The sequence below is a fragment of the Gadus chalcogrammus genome, chromosome 12 (genome assembly GCF_026213295.1).
Source record: "Gadus chalcogrammus isolate NIFS_2021 chromosome 12, NIFS_Gcha_1.0, whole genome shotgun sequence".
Lineage (NCBI taxonomy): Eukaryota > Metazoa > Chordata > Actinopteri > Gadiformes > Gadidae > Gadus > Gadus chalcogrammus.
The window spans coordinates 3,376,934-3,395,578 of record NC_079423.1 but is presented as its reverse complement, the minus strand read 5'-3'; the positions used below and the strand labels follow the sequence as shown (position 1 = coordinate 3,395,578).

Sequence of the window (18,645 nt, the reverse complement as noted above, 5' to 3'; positions counted from 1 at the left end):
ACCCTCCCCCTCAACACATTAGCCCCGAACAGTGGCCATTCCCTATCCATCTCACACTCATTGGCCTGCCACAGATTCCAGATTCGTTGACGAGCCCCTTCCCCGTTTAACGTGTAAAAATAAAAATAAGAAATTTGGCATTAAAAATGTAAGATTTTCGGGTAGATGTTGTGAAGCATTGGTGCTATATTTTGGTTTTGTAGAGTGCGAAGAGTCTTGTAGTCATTATGTCATAGTAGTTTCGCATTTTCGTATTTCATCATCAAAGCTCCTCAGAATATTGTTCATTGTATACCGCAATTACGCATTGCCCGCACAAACCAAAGCCAACATAGAAAAACAACAGAATATTAAAGGTAGGGACTTGGTGTCAATGATAGCGTATGTATGATATCTGGGTTCATGTGGGTCTTCCCGGGGTTATGTTTTCATCCCACATCATAAGGCAGTTCCCTAAGGCACTGGCAGTGGCTTTGAACCTGAAGTACATCCCTTGGGGCTGCATTTTGGCTGCCTGAGATAGGGAAAACTAGAGGAGACATTCCCCTGAATTCTCCTAAAATGGAAACTAATTTAGGAATTGAAAATATTTTTGGTGAATGAAAACCATTTCCCTTGTCCTTGTATCTGCTGTAAATATCACATTCTATCCATATTTAAATTGCACGTGTGCCTGACCCTCAAATGCAGTAAAGGGCAGCTTTGGCCTTGACTGTGGTGGGTTTCTCCAAACGTAATTAGCATTTCTGCCTCCTCAGCAGACAGCTGTCTGGTTCATTTAATCCAAACAGAGGTGGCTGTGTGGTCAATGGAAGCACCGCTCACTGCATGATTTATGTGTCATGCTGTTATTGTGCCATAGCAATATGGCACAATATTCGTTACTGCTAGGTCAGGTATGGCTTAAACAACATTGACAATTTTTGGAACTTAAAGTGAAATGACCCCACGGACCCACCCGGCCTATCGTGTCAGATGTTCTAACTGTGGTTTTAATAGACGTGTGTGTGTGTGTGTGTGTGTGTGTGTGTGTGTGTGTGTGTGTGTGTGTGTGTGTGTGTGTGTGTGTGTGTGTGTGTGTGTGTGTGTGTGTGTGTGTGTGTGTGTGTGTGTGTGTGGGCTGCTTGATTATGGAAAAAATCATAATCACGATTATTTTGGTCAATATTGAAATCACGATTATTCAAACAATTATTTTTTGAGCACTAGTGTGTGTGTGTGTTTTTGCAGGTTCCGCAATGTGCCTATTTGTATCTATTCACAGACCTAATGCTAAAGATACAAAGATAGAGCTTAGCTTTACATCAGCATTTCTTTACTTTTTATTAATGTCAATCTACGGTACCCTAAAGTAGCGGCAGGAGCAGATTATTGATTCTGTCGTTGCTGAATAAAACTCACAGAACCGGTGGCTTGACCTTCTTAAACAAGATCTCAATGAGGGGGAATCATGGATTTAAAGTGAGGGATTACGAGGTGTGTTATTAAGTAAATCTGAAATGTATGTCTAATTAACCTTCACCACCACTTGGAGATCTCTTCACCTCCAGATCTCCACGTGTTCATCCCCTCTTTACCATGAGTTGGTGCTGCACACAAACGCTGTGTGAAGAGGAGTTCCATGCTATAAAGCCTTGATATTAAATGTTGTGTACGTGTGTTCCTCCTTCCAGAGGGCCAGGTGGGCTTTGCTGCAACAGAGGATGAAGAGCGGTCTCCTGCGCTAAAGCTGGATGGTGTGGGAATGATGGATGTCCCCAATGGCCAATCGGTGGTTAGCACAGCAGCTGCCACCATCTCTGAGGTGTGTGTCCCTCCCACCTTTTCCACATCCAAAGTGTTGCCCCTGGTGCTAAATCATATGCTGTCTTTGCCTTGTGTTTTACTTTTTTCGGTGTGCGTGTGTTTCTCATTCTTCTTCTTTTTCCAGAGGAGCATCAGCTCAGAGTCTCTCAGTGATAAGGGTTCAGAGCTGAAGAAGAGCTTTGACGCAGTCGTGTTTGATGTTCTAAAGGTCACACCAGAGGAATATGCAGTAAGTGCACCACTGACGGGAGCGACGCTGTGTCGTATGTTTCCCATGCCTAGATAGGAGTGGAGTCAGAAGGGGAATTTTTGAAACTCTTTGAGTTTACTTAAAAAGATGTACAGTTTGGACTGGACTTAATAACCTGAATTTGCTCACAAAAAACACAAAAAACTAATCCGTAATAGAGTTTTTAATGTAGGATATTTTTCAGATTGTTTGTTATAATCGATAACTGAGTGGCATGGGTTATGAATAAAGGCGAAGGCGTTGCTTAGGAATCAACGTGGTGTACAAGTGAGATTATATTATATTTGTTACCATTCTTTGATCATTGCAAAAATAGTCCACACATGATTATGCGGCTAACGCAACGCATGTAGTACAAATAATCTAATAATATAACATGTTTTCTGTATAATTACTGGTGAGTGTAATTTATGGATGAGTAGAAAGTGTGCTGTGGGAGGTCTTGGCATGTAAAGACAACATAAAGCCAAACGGCTAAACCCATAATGTAGAAAGCCAAAACCATAACGTAGAAAACCAAAAAGCTCTATCGGCTCTGCCCACTTGCTCCCTGGACGTTAAACCCACCAGAGATGGAAGGATTCTGGTGAAACTCGGTCACAGTTTGGATCAGTAATATTAATTGATGATTCTTGGCAGCACAGTTTCTTTGATTTACTTTTTCAAACTTTAACTCAACTTTTTTCATTTTTTTTAACTTGTTGCTTAAAAATCAAGTCTGAAAGTTTAATATTCGACTGTTTTTTGCCTCATTAAATGTTACATTTCTTTATTTTTGGTTTACTGTGCTCAGTGTAACTGGCCACCAGGAGGCGCCCTTTGTCCTTGGTTTTTGTTTTGGCTGAGGAAGGCCAGCTTCTTTTACACAGACGTCTGAGATGAAATAGCCTTACTCAGAACGGGTTAAAAAAAATACAAATGTAAACTGGAAATATAAAATGCCACTGATCTCCTCACAGCGCTTTGTTTAACAAATCCCCTGTAAGTGAGGTTAGGACTGTGGCAGGGGCCCTTCCTGAACAGGAAGGGCCCCTGCCACATACTGTACTGAACCCAAGTATGTGGCAATGTTTGCTTCCCATTACGTCTCCGGCAGACAAAATTAACTTTTCCAACTGCATAAACCATTGCACGCTTTACAGACAACATGAACAACCAAATATATTGTAGGAAAAAAGTGTTCCCTAATTGGTAATGTATTTTAAATAGTCGATCCGCAGTTGGAAGTATAATAGGATATTTTTACCTTCCGTTGACCTGTGCAGCATAATGTGATGGTTTTGCTGTTGTTGACCTTTGCCATATGAATTGCTTCATGATGTCTCTGGAAACTTCCAGTCCAGTTAGGAGCCTGTTTGATCCGACCTGAGTGCCGTGGCTCTCACAGCTGTTGTGTCTTGTGTTCCTCAGGGCCAGATTACACTCATGGATGCCCCGGTGTTCATTGCCATCCAGCCAGAGGTAAGTGTGTGACGTGTGTGTGTGTGTGTGTTCGTTCCCCTGCCCCAGTCGAAAGTCTATTTTTGAATGATATGTATGATGGCCATTAGTGTTGCTTTTTCTCTCTCCCCACGCATCATTCCTATTTGATTTATATTTATTTATGGTACCATTTTTACTCCCCGTCCCACACTTCCATGGCTAAGCAATTGGAGCTATTATAAACGATGTGTAGATTGGGCAGGACCCACAGGCAACCTATGTAGAAGGCTTTCCTGCCATGGTCTCTAGCTGATTACAGTGTCGTACGGACTGGTACTGGCCTGCAACTGCGGACAACAGTCCACTGGCTAGTATCAGCAAAAATGTAAACCCAATCAAATTGACCCAGTCATCAGTGAGCTTTTTTATTTTATTAGTGCTCTGAATTACTTTGTTTTGGGACTATATTCTCCTAAAAGCTTTCTCCAGCTGTGTCTTTCAACAATGAAGCGGCTTCCTTTGAAACCTGAACTTTTTCAACCAAGAAAAGTGCTTTTGGCTGAAAGTGGTGCTACGTTAAATTGATTGTCCGCCATTTGAGCTGGAACGAGAGCAACAATCTGAGGGGAGGAATGAAGTTAATCTGCAGAGAATCATGGTTCGAGAGTTTACTACTATGGAAGTTGTACAGTACGTCTTTCCTCAATGTACGCTCAAAGGTTTTTCACATTTTTGGAATGTTCGGTTCGTTAAGTAGCGAGGAGTTGGAGCTTTGCCACATTAAAAGCATTACGGTACGTTTCAAACAAAGAACAAAGATCAAATGAAGAAGCGGTTCAACTGATTGAGGCCCAAGTCTGTGAAACGTTATCACTATTATCAAGCCCCTACAAAATGTTGGTATCACAATGGAATCAATGGAATGTTACAAGCAGACGCTCTTTCTGAGTGATTTATTAAATCCCAACATGACGTCATTTTCATGTCATGTCAAACTACACTGACTGGAAGGAAAATGTTCAATCTTTTAAAGACGTTTTTTCGGGAGACGATCCTGAGGCATCTTCAAGATGTGTGGGAAATGTATAAGAGCGGAGACACAAGATATTTTTTCTGCGCGTTCATCCGATAGAGGTGCTGACAAAGCCTTCTGAAGAAGGGTTCTGTGTGTTCAGTACACCAGGGTTTCATGGCCTAGAGACAAACATTTTCTTCCTGCTGTCCAAGGGTTTGTCTCCTGCGAGGGACGTTCACAAAGAATAACTGACCTAGCAAACCAAGTTCTGGGTTCCATCAGTGGGCGCCCAGCACCCCTAAGCAAAGGAAGGGAAAACGGTTGCATGGATGGACAGATGGATTGGTAGATAGATCTATTAAAGCGGTCGAGGCATCACCTGCTTGACGAAGACCTTCACAAGTCATTGTGTCATTCTGGGTTTTTGACAGGGTATTTGTCCTGTATTGATATTAAGATTCTTTATGGCACATATTTTTATAAATCAAATGGAACCAAAGAATATGACATGTCTGGCAATAGTTTTTCTTTAGGGTTTCTAGTGATCTGATAGCACTGAAGATGACCTTTGTTTTTTTTACAGTCTGATCCCTACTTTCCCTATCTACTTCTGTTTTTTTTATTTTAGTATTTTCCATTACGTATTGTTTTGATGTTGGATCACAAAATATGGATCTGCGTCATACGCCTCCACAATACCTCAATGGATTGGGTAGTCCAGACACCCCTCCAGGCACTCTCGACAAGATTACATCTGAAGTACTTGGATGTCTTGCATAATCGAAAGTCACACAAGGGTCAGGATTTTCCAACAGGTGTCTTTCAAGTTTTACCGGTCTGCAGTAAACTATAAAAATATTAATTTATTTTAATGATGCCATCACAGCACAGCTTGTATCCAAACCTGTTCTTCAATGTCGGCAAGGCAATAATTAAAATGTTTCTTTCCGTGAGAGTTGCCAGCTACAGCTGCCTTTTTTTTATCTTCTGTGGTTTGGTTTAGTGTTTTGTTGTTGTGTTGGAAATGGACAACACAATGACTCTATTGACCTGTTATCTAAGATATATATATATATATATATATATATATATATATATATATATATATATATATATATATATATATATATATATATATATATATGTAAATCAAGTCTTGAGTTGGCCCTGTGGCTGATGTTGTAAAAAGTGTCTGTCTTATCTCCATTAGCACATCATAACCAATGTGTGTGTGTGTGTGTGTGTGTGTGTGTGTGTGTGGGCCCGACCGATTATAGCCTTTTTGAAAATATATATTTTTTTTTTATGTTATTGCGCTTAGTATCCTGCAGATTGCGCTCCTACTCACCTTGCTAACTAACAACTTTAGCTGGAGTAAAAAAGAGGAGATTGAATTTTACCGTACAACATGAGAGCACGCTCGCTCAGGCAGCTGCGAGCTCACCTCACCAATGTACACAAGACGCGTTGTTTGAGCATGTTGTGCCTGTTTTTCTTTAGGTCCCAGGCCATGTTAATTTGTTATACTGTAGTCTTTAACGGTGAGACCATACTGCTCAGCACGCACGTGTTAGTCATTGCTCACGAGCGCAGCACATTGGGAGTTAGTTATATATTTTACATTTTACATTACACTCATTTTTGACTGTAAATGTATTCAAAAACACTCAAAGGTTCTGCATTCAATTCACATATTCGTCAAAAGTGTTTAAAGTATATTTAAGGTATCAAAAACGACTTTTTATATGCTTTTTCTTTTCTTTTTTTTATCAGCCGATAAAATCAGCTTTTTTTTCGTAATTTTTCTCTGAAAATAATCGGCATCGGCACTCAAAAAATCTGTATCGGTCGGGCCCGTGTGTGTGTGTGTGTGTGTGTGTGTGTGTGTGTGTGTGTGTGTGTGTGTGTGTGTGTGTGTGTGTGTGTGTGTGTGTGTGTGTGTGTGTGTGTGTGTGTGTGTGTGTGTGTGTGTGTGTGTGTGTGTGGTGAAAATCAATGAAAAATCCCCCTATGTGCACTGATACAAGGCATATGGCTTAGGAACTGGGAATGCGTACAGTAGTCTACCTGGCTGCATGAGGGAACAATTTTGGCTGTCTTTATGCCAATGATGGAGCTTTTTCATGAGGAGCAAAACCTTTGAAAGGATGGAACCAGTCTGGGTGAAGAAACTGTCGTAACTGTCCCTCCTGGCTTCACTAAAACATTCATAACCACTCTAATTTGGTTCAATAACTTCATTGTATCAATAACAAAAAAATTTAGCTTGCGCTTGCAAATGCAACAAATGTAAACAATGGCAATATAGAGCACACAAATGCTCTCTGATTAATTGAAGGACATGTATCATCCTCTAAAACATCCCATTCCCATGTATTCAGAGGGTTGGGCCGGGTCCATATAGCTAACCCTGCCTTCACTCTGCTTCACATGTCGCATAGTTCATAGCTTACAGTAGAAGTTCAGACTTTGGCCTACATCGTAGTGTTATGCAAGTAACATAACCCTGCTTCATGTCCAATGGTGGGAAGCGAAGGAGAGCTGGTGGTGTCCTTCTGAGCCAAAGACATTACAGGATCCCCCTCAGCGTTTCTCCAGAGTGTGGGATCAGGAAGAGGTGTGGGCGGGGAGATACTAATCTGTTAAACAGAAAACGTAACGTGTTTGATCCCATCCTGTCTTCAGCAGTCTGGTGAGACAGATGGAGACTCCAGCAGTAGATCTGTCCCATCCCGTCCCACAAGGTGATGGAGAACACAGACCCTTCGTGTAATGCTCCTTCATTCACCCCGTTGGTATTGTAAAGTCAGACTGATCCCCTGACTGTATTTCCTGCTGATAACCATGGCAAGTTAGGCTGAATGATTTTTAACTATACTTCACTTATCTGACCACATCAATCCCCTACATTTCTCTTGGCTTTGGGTGTATACACTGATAATGTCTTTACTGAGGGTTGGAGAGGAGGAAGTAAATGGATGTGAAGGAAAAGGATTGTGTTCCCTTTTATTTTTCAGGCTGGGGTCATAACAACAGCCCTAAAAACAGCCGGAGACATAAAGCACAAAGTATGTCTTGCAGGCACAAGCGTAGCAGGTCTCGCCTTTGTATATAAACTCTTGGCTGTTCAGCTTTTATGTTCCATTGAGAAGTATGCTCGTTCCTCGTAGCCACAAAATGACTAAACATCTTCGATAGATCACTGAGAGGCACGATAGAAATACTCACTCACGCATACTCCTATTCTGAAAGAAGCGGCTCACCAATGTCAATGGCAGCGGGAACGCTTCAGAGATGCTGCGGGGCCTACATCCTGTTCTTCAGTCTGACCAAAAAAAATGTAATTGTCGTCATCTTGTTGTACGTGAACAAGGGTATCGCGTGTTAAAGGTTGTGTCAATGTTTCCTTAACAGCGATGACGTGTGGCCGATGCGTACGTCCTGCCATGTGGTCATGAAATGCACTGGGATTCATTAGCACATGCTGCTACACTCATGGTGTCATCGTACCAACCTGCTTTTGGGCTTCAACATTCGTCTTGAATGACTTAAACCTCACGTTTATCATGGAGTACTCCTTCCTTAGGGCTGAGGTTGGCTGGGACTGGACTGCAGCTCTGTGTGTCATAACGCCAGCGGTCTTTGCTCAGAGGAGCACGTACACATATAGTGCAAGGGCACACACGGCATTGTGCAGATTTTCCATTACTCACTCGCTCACTCAATCAATCACTCACTCACTCACTCATTTTGTGGGGTTCCTTTCTTCCTGCCTCCCCTCTTCATCAGTTCTGTCATGGCCTGTGGTCTCGCCTTAGGAGTCACATGGACCCTCAATGCCAGTTTTCCATGTAGACATTAGAAAGATGAAATGCCTGCGGTATCCCTGATGGGTTTATCTAGATCTGCGACCAAGCTGTAATTGGCTAGTCCAATGTAAAGCAGGCAATTGACACACAGTGTCAATGAAGTAGTCTTATTCTAGCAGCCCTAACGTGCTCAGGCGACGTGTGGCGTTGACAGCATATCTCTGGTCGGGCGGGGTACAGCCTACACAGACCCCTTTACTGGGGCGGCTGTCATAGTTCCACTTTTCTTCAAGTGGGCCTGCGTTCTTTAGTGCCTCCAGTGTGAAATTAAACTTTAAAGTCAAAGGAAATAAATTGAATAAACTTCTCTGGGATTTTGCCCAGGCTGGATCAGCTCACTGCTATTTCATCACACTAACTGCATCCGCTCGCGGTTGTTTTGCCTGGCAACACTTTAATAGTCCAATCTCGATGCTTTAGGTCCTATCATGTTCGGGAAACATTTAAGTAACAGACAATAAATCGAATCATTGTTTAAATATCTAATGATCCCGCTAGGATTATTAAACTACATTTTATGAACGGTAAGTGTCCATTGATTGTCTGCAGAGGCAGTGTATTCACAACCAATGATCGAGCGCTAATCTAGGTCATGTATAGTCTCACAAATCAGACCTTAGAGTAGTTTCTAAAGTCTGACGGCAGACAAGCTCAATTCTGGGTGAACAGGGCGTCACCTTCTTTCTGTTCGTATTGGTTCTTTGACCAATCATGTTGCTTGAGGCGGTGATCTGTAAGCGTGTGATTGGAGAACACAAACTCGGCCAGCATTAGTACACAGTAGAAATAAGAGTTTCCTCAAAGGCTTCAAATTACGACCATGTAGACTTGCCACTGTAGAAATAAACTTAATAAAATGCTCTTCTGAAAGCTTCATCCACTCTCAGGAATTACTTTCCCTTCTGTAGAATATCTCTGTGATGAAAAAAAACGGCATGGTGTAACCTCGTCCCTTGTTGTCCCTCGTTTCTGGGCCATTCTCTCTGCCGTCTCCCCCCCAAAGGTTCTGCTGCAACATAGTATGACTGCTGGATGCCAGATTAGGCCTTATCCTGATCCACCATATTATGACTATATTATCTAATATATATCTATATTATCATTAGCTCAGACCAAATATAACCACTGTTAACTGAGTTTATTTGTGATGTGGAGTTACTTGTTTTTACTTTCAAGATGTGGCAACAATGCCTCTTTTGAGAAAATCAATCGGACACCACGTACTGCATAGGTCAATTGTTACTGACAGATGGTACGATGTTGGGAACGTCATACTGAGGACTGTCTAAATAAAGGGTGGCTTGGTCTTGGAAACATAAATAAATAGACAGGATTGCTGGGTGGCTCTGGTGAGAGGCGGTCGTGTCTGTTAGCGACGCGTTTGATTGGCGACGCTGCGGCGGTCTGGAGAGTCAGGCATTGTTGACGTTTGGAGGTAAGACGTGACACGGGGAGCGGTGTTTAGGTGGTCAGGTTAGTGGTCTGACCCGAGAGACGCACACGTATGCACGCATGTCGAAACGGGCCACTCTCACTGGGATGGGGTCTAGTGGGCGGTGTGGGAGGAAGATATGTTTTGCGGTCGACGGGAAGGTGGAAGATGTATGTATCTATTTCAGTAAGGCTGACGTCATGTAAACAAGACGTTCTTAAGGAGCATTGAGGTCTGGCCGAACTTGTTACAGACGGCCCGCCGGCTGCACTGTTTTCCTTTATTCCCTCTCATGTGCCCTGACTCATACAAGGGCACCGTACCTCCCACGGATGCAGCTTGACAGGCCAAAGGCTCCCCCCAAATGCCCTGTTTTTCTTCTTCTTTCTTCTGTTCCCGCCCTATCCTCTTCCAGAGAGGCATCACACTCACCAGCCCTCTGAAGTCGGCCTCAAACATCTGTGTTTGATGTGCAACTTCCTTCGCCCTAACGGACTGCGACTAACACACACACACACACACACACACACACACACACACACACACACACACACACACACACACACACACACACACACACACACACACACACACACACACACACACACACACACACACACACACACACACACACACACACACACTGGATTAACCATTTCCGCATGGGACCGCTCCCCTTATTGTGGTCTTATGAGCAGCTGGTGGAGGGTGTTTGGCTCAGACAGAGGGTCCCAGAGCGGGTATTGTGCTGTGGGGAGCTTGCAGCCTAACTCGGTCATTCACAACGCGGCCAGACGTCGGCCGGTCGGTCGGGCTGGCAGGCTGTGCGAGGGAGGCTTGCACAACGTTTTTCCTACTGTTACGTCAATGTCCCTGGCCTGGAAGGGGCCTGCCGGGTCCAAGGGAGGGTCCAGGTTCCCTCACAAGTTCTGTGTGGTCTCTGTCTCCGTCTGCACGGACCCACCAGCCCAGACGCGTCCAGCTTAGCATGTTAATAGCCATTTATGTCACTGAAACGTACGTTGGATTTGTGGCCTTGCATTGTCTGCAAGCAATTCTCAGGAATCATTTGAATTGTAACTCATAAAAAGTGGCAGTAGTAGTTCTTCTTTTTTGATGAACTCTTTTCAGTTTTACCGTTTCGGATTTGTTTGAATATCGAGGCAAGCCCGTAATACCTTGGGTATTTCTTTGGTACTTTTGGGATTTTGAAAGCAGACTTTCTCTTGATGGATCATCTGTTCAGTGTCTTCTTTGCATTGTTTTTCATGGGTTAGCCCACCGTACTCTGCTCCTTCTCACCTTCCCTACTGTTTTTCAGCCCTGAAGGATAACAATGAACACCGTTCCCCTATTTGATGAAACTAATCATGTATTGCAAATGATCTTCCTTATGCTGATGATCATTTTATCAAAGGTGGCAGTGCTCCTGGATGTTTGAAAGCAGCACATCCTGTGTCTCTCAGGCTTTTGGCAGATTTTATTATCCAATTCGTAATGATGAATTGTATTGCCCAAAGGAAGGGGAACAAAACGTCCTCGTCTGCTTACCTCATTATTATTAATTACATTTGATGGTGTCTTTTGTGCCAAATATTTGCAGCCGTTAGCATCAGGATCTCCTCAAGCCTTTTCTAATAAGATCTCCCAACGGGGAGACCAATGCTGAGACTGAATGCACTCTATGGATAAAAGTATACACCAGATGGCATTTAGTGAATTATATTTATTACTCATTTTGCATTGCAAAATGAGTAATTGCATGCAACAACCTTGTATTCTGCTTGCTGGCTTACCAAACCATAGTAATTATTTTGTCCATTTATGCACAAAGTAAAATTGAATACAATACTTAAAACTGTGAATGCCTAGGAATGCATCTTTTTGTGGGAAAGTATGTAAACCACGTGAATTCCAACATGTCTTCGTTATTTATCTTATCTTCAATGGCCATAAATTATAAGCTGGGCAGTAAAAAGTGATCTGCCGATTTGTTTTTAAGAGAATTCCATACTTTGTCGGGCTCCAATATTTTCACTGCATGACCAAAAATGTCTCCCTGTTTGCAGGAGTTGTCGAGCTGTGGCTGGAATAAGAAGGAGAAGCACAGCTCTGCACCCAACGCTGTAGCCTTCACGCGCAGGTTCAACCAGGTGAGAAAGGGAAACAGACGCACACACCCCTAATGAGGCTAAATGAGGTCCACACGCCGTACATATGATGTGTACTGGCCCTCCACCCTACAGTTAATATTGTGACCCCTAAATGGGGGTCTTTCCCGGAAGGAGGGGCTAAGGGAGACTTCCCTTCGGGGATGTTGCAAAATGTGCAGCACTTGGCACAAACCGTCGGAAAGACCACATATTGTATTTCCATCATCTCCCTCACCCCCTAACCTCGAAGTACCAAATCATCAACCGAGCGCTCCGAGAGATCTGTGTTGTAAAGACTTGGCCGTGGTCATGGCAGCGCTCAGAAGGGCTTCCCACTGGGAACCTGATGTGTCGGACATCTTGGCTTCAAGCCCCCTAGTAACCGCCGCTGCTCTCCGTCAGTCACAGAGACACCACAGGCGAGGAAAGCGCCGCTCTTCGACAAACACACAGTCCTGGGCTGACCTCCTAATGTCAGATTGGGGGGGGTTGATAAACAAAGTGTGTGTGTGTGTGTGTGTATGTGTGTGGCAGCATGTTCTCTGGGTGCCCCTTCGACATCGTGAACAACGAGGTCCAGGGCATGATGTCATGTGCATGACGATACCCTTTCGTCTCAGTCCAGTTGTTTTTTTCCAGGCCTGCTTTAAAGGCCAGCCTCACTGCCCTCCAGTATAAATATCAGATGATTTAGCAAGAATGTGTGGCTGTGGAAACTTTCCCCACAAAGCCATGTATAGCAGATCCCAAACGGCGATTCAAGATGTTAGCTACACACATTTGGGCGGTTACGGGCCAAGGAAAATGAACCGTTTTTGAATAATGGGACTTGGAACGTTTGACGAATAAGGGATCCAGACAGGCTGCTAGCATGAGCTGAGGCTGTTTCCTCGTCCATCTCTTGGAGTTTTGATGGCAACGCATTCTGAAATCTAACAGAGCATAGGGGGACCGGCAAGTCGGTTTAGCAGGCATCAAGACGAGAGAAGAATTCTTCGGCATTTCATCAGTCCATCTGTCTTTTTTTCTTCTTTTTTTTGGAAAAAGTCCCTATCAGGAGACAGGAGCATAATTGACCGAACATATCACTTTTCGGGTAGCCTGCACATTCTTCATTAATAACTGTTAGCGAGTCTTTAACATAATTTTTTTTACAATCCCGTAGGAGTATGGGATTTTGGTATGATGCATTCTACACCTGTATTTGAATTCACATTGTGGTATTAGTCATACTAATTTTGATAATAGGCTAATAACAATATGATGGTCGATTAAACTAAACATTTCTAGAGGTGACTAAAAACGCTTGGACTCAGCTGTGTCTCAATGTGTCTTAGGCAAGTTATTTATTTTACGGTTTGTTGATGACCTTTGGTCAATAAACCCCCTAAAATGGAACAGAGGTTTCAAGTCAACATAACACCAGAGGAAATGGACGGGAACCATCTTATCTTCCTTCCGCTAGAATTTAGTCTGGGTTTGTTCGAGGAGGGTTCAAATTTCTTAATGATCACTCCATCTCCCAATATACACAAACAAGTCACTCAGACGCAAACTAAACAAGTGTGCGTCCCACTCCCCCCTCCTTGAAGCAGGGCAGGTGTATTACCTTGCTCAAAACTCTGTTTATATTGTCGTTCTGTCCGCCCCACCTCCTCTAGCTGTAGAGCAGGCTTTTTAAGGCTGAGATATCATCATTGTAAGGATGTTTAGACGATGTGTAACCAGAGGGACTCCCAGACGACTTCAAAAGTTCACGGTTCATTTCCATCCATCTTGATCTCTGAACACACAGGCGCATTGCGATCATGGTGGACTTGGCAGGCGTTTTCCTTGCATTGAAGACACTTATCCACGCAAGTCAAGATGGACCGGATAATGTGCTCTGCGATGCTCCACTACATCAAACCCAAGTCTCCCTTCTATTAACAATGTGCTCAAACGCTTCGGGTTAGCCCTAAGAAGCCGGACCACTGCAGGGATATTAAATGTCTGCAAGTTCTGCCGGGTTGTAGAGGTCCGTGTCACAGTTAATGTTCTCGGGGAAGAGCAGTGCTGCTAAAGCCCGTCGGCTGCACCGTTGTCTGCAGTGGAGCAGAGCAGATGAAATGCAGGGACATCAGCTTTGGTATCTCTATCCGCTCCATCTTTATGGTGAAAGAGGGCTCCCCAGAGGCCCCTTTTACAGACACGTAATACGACGAGAGAAGACACGGTTCACCTGTTTCTCGTTTGTCTCTATGGCCCTCCCTCTTCCACGTTCACCTCAAATGTTCCCCGTGAACATATCATTTTCAACAGCTAGATGAGGAATATGAGGCACATCTGGCTCTGTATCACCATGGGTGTGATTGCTTCTGAGATTAAATGGGAGTGAGTGTGAAGTGAAGAATCGGTCTTCGAGGTGTCTGAGAATAAAAGTACTCACTGAAAGACACACACACACACAGACACACAGAGACACAGACACACAGAGAGAGATTTTGGAAGAAAATGACACGGCCGAGCACCTACTCTGGTCAGCTCTGAAGGAGATTGGAGGGATAAACAAAGTTAAATAAGGGAAACAGTGACGTTTGGTGTTCATGGGCCACGTTACCGTCAGCTAGCATTAGACGGTTTAAGCAAGTTTAATCAGGAACACAATGTACAGACAAACGGCCGCTTAAAGCTCAAGTCTGAGCCCTGTGGGGGAGAGGGGAGTATCTGTTTGTTTTACATTTATTTATCTTTTGTCTGTGTGCGCGTGCAGTCAGAATTTACCGGCTTGCCTGCACTCTCCCACAAGAGACATCCCCTGAGACAAGACAAACTCTTTTGAAAGCATACACAAATATAAACATGCACACTACATGAAAAAACAGTCCACCTGACTTATCACCGCCTAAATGTATGTATTTTAATCGCTATGCAAGCTCTGGGTTTTCCTCAATTTTTTTCCCCTCTGTATTTTGTGTTTTCTTCAAAGCGCACATGGTGAGCAGTTGATGGGATTTGTTCCTCCTGGTAGTCTGTTTTTCTACTCTGTTGGATCCTCTGCTTCAAAAGTCTTTGGTCGCTCTCTCGCTCTCTCTCGCTCTGTCGCTCTCTCAAGTCTAGCCACCTTTTAACAATCCAGAACCCTCCTTACTCTACCTTTGTATCATAGGTCCTGTTGTGCTTTGAAGATATTAACCACAGGGTGATTTCATTTTGAATGAGTCATGGGGCCCAGTGATTGCCATGTCTGCCTTTTTTCCAAAGTCTGTGAAGATTAATTGACTTAACACGCTGTGTGTGCGTGTGTGTGTGTGTTTGTTTTCTAGACCAGCTTCTGGGTGGTGCGGGAGATACTCCACGCGCAAACGCTGAAGATCAGAGCAGAGGTGCTGAGTCTGTACATACGCACTGCCAAGGTACGTGCATCAAAGACGCACCGAAATGGCCCCCATGCCCCTGTTTATCCTGCCTTTATGAGTGCCTGTGGCGCCGGGCGGTTCCTCTCGGCCCTCATGTGCCTGACTCTCTGCAGAAACTGTGCGACATGAACAACCTGCACGCGGTCATGGCGGTGGTTTCGGGCCTGCAGAGCGCTCCCATCTTCAGACTGAGCAAGACGTGGGCGGTAGGTGGACACACCCGCGACACGTCGCATGAAGGAATGCACCATTGCGAAATAAACCTGGCATCCTTTTAGCAGTGATGTAATGGACAACAAAAATGTATTGTTTCAAAGAATTGCAATGGTAGAAACTCGGTACGTCATGAAACCCTAGTGTAAATAATAATAAATAAATGAGTGGTTTTAACGGCTGTAAATATCTATCCAGTTAGTAGCAATACCAGAAAGAAGAAAGAAAAGCATGTCAATCACTGTTCAGTCAAATAAATTATATAATGCCATCAAAGTTATTTGGGAAAGAATGGGATCCAGTCTTTGCGAGTACTGGATCCCATTCTTTCCCAAATAACTTTGGTCCCCGTTGGCTACTTCAGGATCCTGACATGGTGGAGCTGTTTGCACAGTGTTTTAAGTCAAAGAATGACAGGGACCACATTAAACCAATACTCCACCGTCTCCAGTGCTGAGGAGGCCGTCTGGTAGCGCTCCAGAACCAACACGGCCGGTATTTCTGACTTTTGATTGAAGCGTCCAAAGGGTTACATAATGACCCAACGATGCGCTGACGTTGTGATGGAAATCACTAAAGTCTGCTTCAGCCCCCTTTAGAAAGCTAGACCCATTGGGGCTACCGTTTCCCACCTGGACCCTGTTCACCTGCTATTGTGTAGATGGTAGTAGAAATGGAGCACACATGCATGCAGACAAACGGACGGAGCAACTCGTGCGCACGTGTTTGTGGCTTTAATCGTTATTGGTGGAGGATCAGTAAGCTGAGCATCTTAGAGGGGCAATGGCGCAGTTTGGACTGCTGGATCTATGGTATTCCCATTGTCTCTATAAAGTGGAGTTTCTACGATGAAGCAAGGCCCCACATCTGGAACTCTGCAAACCCAAGACAGACAGACAGACAGACAGACGGACAGACAGAGGGATGGGCAGACAGGCACACACTACCACACAAACAAGAGACTGACTGCTCACGCACATGCAGCCTTTCTATCAGGGACGCTGCATACTTCTGGGCTTACACAACTGGATGTGCTTGCCTTTAACCTGAGCCAACAGGCTGAAAATCAGACGGCCTGCATGAAGTGTGTGTGTCTTTTCACTTTGATGGGTATTCAAATGAAGGTCACATATTTCCGTCCTCTTTTCTGAATTGCTCCACTCCAAATATCTTGTGTTGGTGTGTGTCTCTGTCAATGTGGTATTCATGTACGCATTTTTGTTTTTGGTTTGGCTAATCCCACGTTATTTCCACTAGTTACTGAGTCGGAAGGACAAGGCGTCGTTTGAGCGCCTGGAGTACCTGATGGCCAAAGAGGACAATTACAAGCGTCTCAGGGACTACATACGCAGCCAGAGTATGGTGCCCTGCATCCCTTACCTAGGTAACACTCACGCACAGACACTGACACAGACACAGACGGACAGACTGACACAAAGACGCACAGTCCCCACCACCTGAGTTACTACCATGCCTCTGACACGATGACACACACTGACAAGCACCGTTACACTGCAATGACACACACACACACACACAGAGTGTTGTCACTTTTGGTGCTATCCATTTGTATGGTACGCCGGGACGTGCTAGTCGTAAGTTGTAAATCCCCCATCTTTCTTGCGGCATTTCACGGAGGAACGCCCCCTTTTGGTCTGGAAGGCTAGACAACAAAAATGGCTGCGCCCGTAAAGAGATTTATTTTCTTTGTATTTGTACCACGTTGGTCATTTTAATATCGATTTTAAATGCTCTTACATACTTGATTACATTGCTACTTTATTCCGATCATCAATTTGCATTGCACGGTCTTGCTGTACGTTGTTTGTTGTTTGTTTTCGAGGTGGTTTGCTGAAGAGGCTAATGTAGCTAGTAATAAACAATGACTAGCCAATGAGAAACGGGAACGCTATAAGTGCTGCAAGCCAGGAAATTACGTCACGTTCTCACTGGATCAGGTCGAACGTACCGGCGTACCATACAAATGGATAGCACCTTTAGTCTTTTTTCTACCAATTCCCTGCATACAGAACCCTACACTGAGAAACACTGATATAAATACAATTAACATCGTCCAAATCTCATTCGCATAAAATGCTATAAAAGTCACACTTTATTTGTGAATTGTATCAAAAACATGTGTTCCTATGCTGCATCAAGGGTTGATTTATTTGTTTGTCCATTTTGAGTTTCTTTGAAGCAACTTTCAAACTTTCAACAGGCCCAATATAGTACAACACTTGGTCTCTGTTGTTGATGAAAATGCCTTAAATTGAGTGCTAGAGTTGACAATTTTATATTGAATGTAATGTTATCAACATTTACACACACTATTATTAATTAGAATGCTTACATAAGTGACTAAAGATATGCATTTAATAGCACTGTATACTGCGTCATTGGAAGATGTGGTATACGAGCTGGTGCAGGAACATTATACCACCATTTTTAATTGGCGACCATGGCACTTCAGTTAATCAATTAAACACAATGCCACTGTCATATTGTGCCGTCTGCACTCTACAATATTCATAACAACAATCTGTCTCTCATACACGGCGCCTTCCCTCAGACAATGCTCGATGCTAACTCATTCCCACATTGGTTATTTTATTTTATCCTCCCCTTTTCCCTCATGCAGTTTATTGACTGTTTAACGGCAGATGTTTTAGAGCCATATGAGAGAGCATGTTAGTTTGGGCACGGCGGGGGACAGGCCCACTGGGGGGGGGGGCATAAATAGTATGTTTCCCCTTGCTATCTCCTCATATTTTCCCCCTTCTCATCAGCTGCTTGTCCAAGATGTCTTCCTCATGGGATCCCTGCTGAGTTATGTGAAGGAAACTTGTGGGGGGGGGTGTTGTCATGAGGTCATATTTGTATTGTCGTTAGTTACACAAGCTATCATGTAGCTAGGTATGTTTTTCCGTCATTACACCACTGTTCCTCCAAAGCAATGCAAACTAGATGGCGGGCCTGGTAAACATTGAAGAAGAATCCCCAATAAAACGTTCACATTTACATAAAGCATGAACAATAATTGTACTCCATCGCTCATTCAGGAAAACACCCCCCCCCCCCCTCCCC

At 43.8% G+C, this 18,645-nt stretch overlaps 1 protein-coding gene across 2 annotated transcripts in view; it reads left to right on the top strand.

The window, feature by feature from the left end:
* ralgps2 (Ral GEF with PH domain and SH3 binding motif 2) overlaps nt 1-18,645 on the top strand; it is a 62,836-nt gene that overhangs the window by 18,456 nt on the left and 25,735 nt on the right. For both annotated transcript variants that reach the window (XM_056604387.1, XM_056604386.1), the window contains exons 3-9: nt 1,674-1,804; nt 1,931-2,035; nt 3,467-3,517; nt 11,864-11,947; nt 15,253-15,342; nt 15,459-15,551; nt 16,816-16,942. In XM_056604387.1, the coding sequence (XP_056460362.1) occupies nt 1,745-1,804; nt 1,931-2,035; nt 3,467-3,517; nt 11,864-11,947; nt 15,253-15,342; nt 15,459-15,551; nt 16,816-16,942 (610 nt within the window). In that variant the 5' untranslated portion in view covers nt 1,674-1,744. The remainder of the gene's footprint in view (nt 1-1,673; nt 1,805-1,930; nt 2,036-3,466; nt 3,518-11,863; nt 11,948-15,252; nt 15,343-15,458; nt 15,552-16,815; nt 16,943-18,645) is intronic.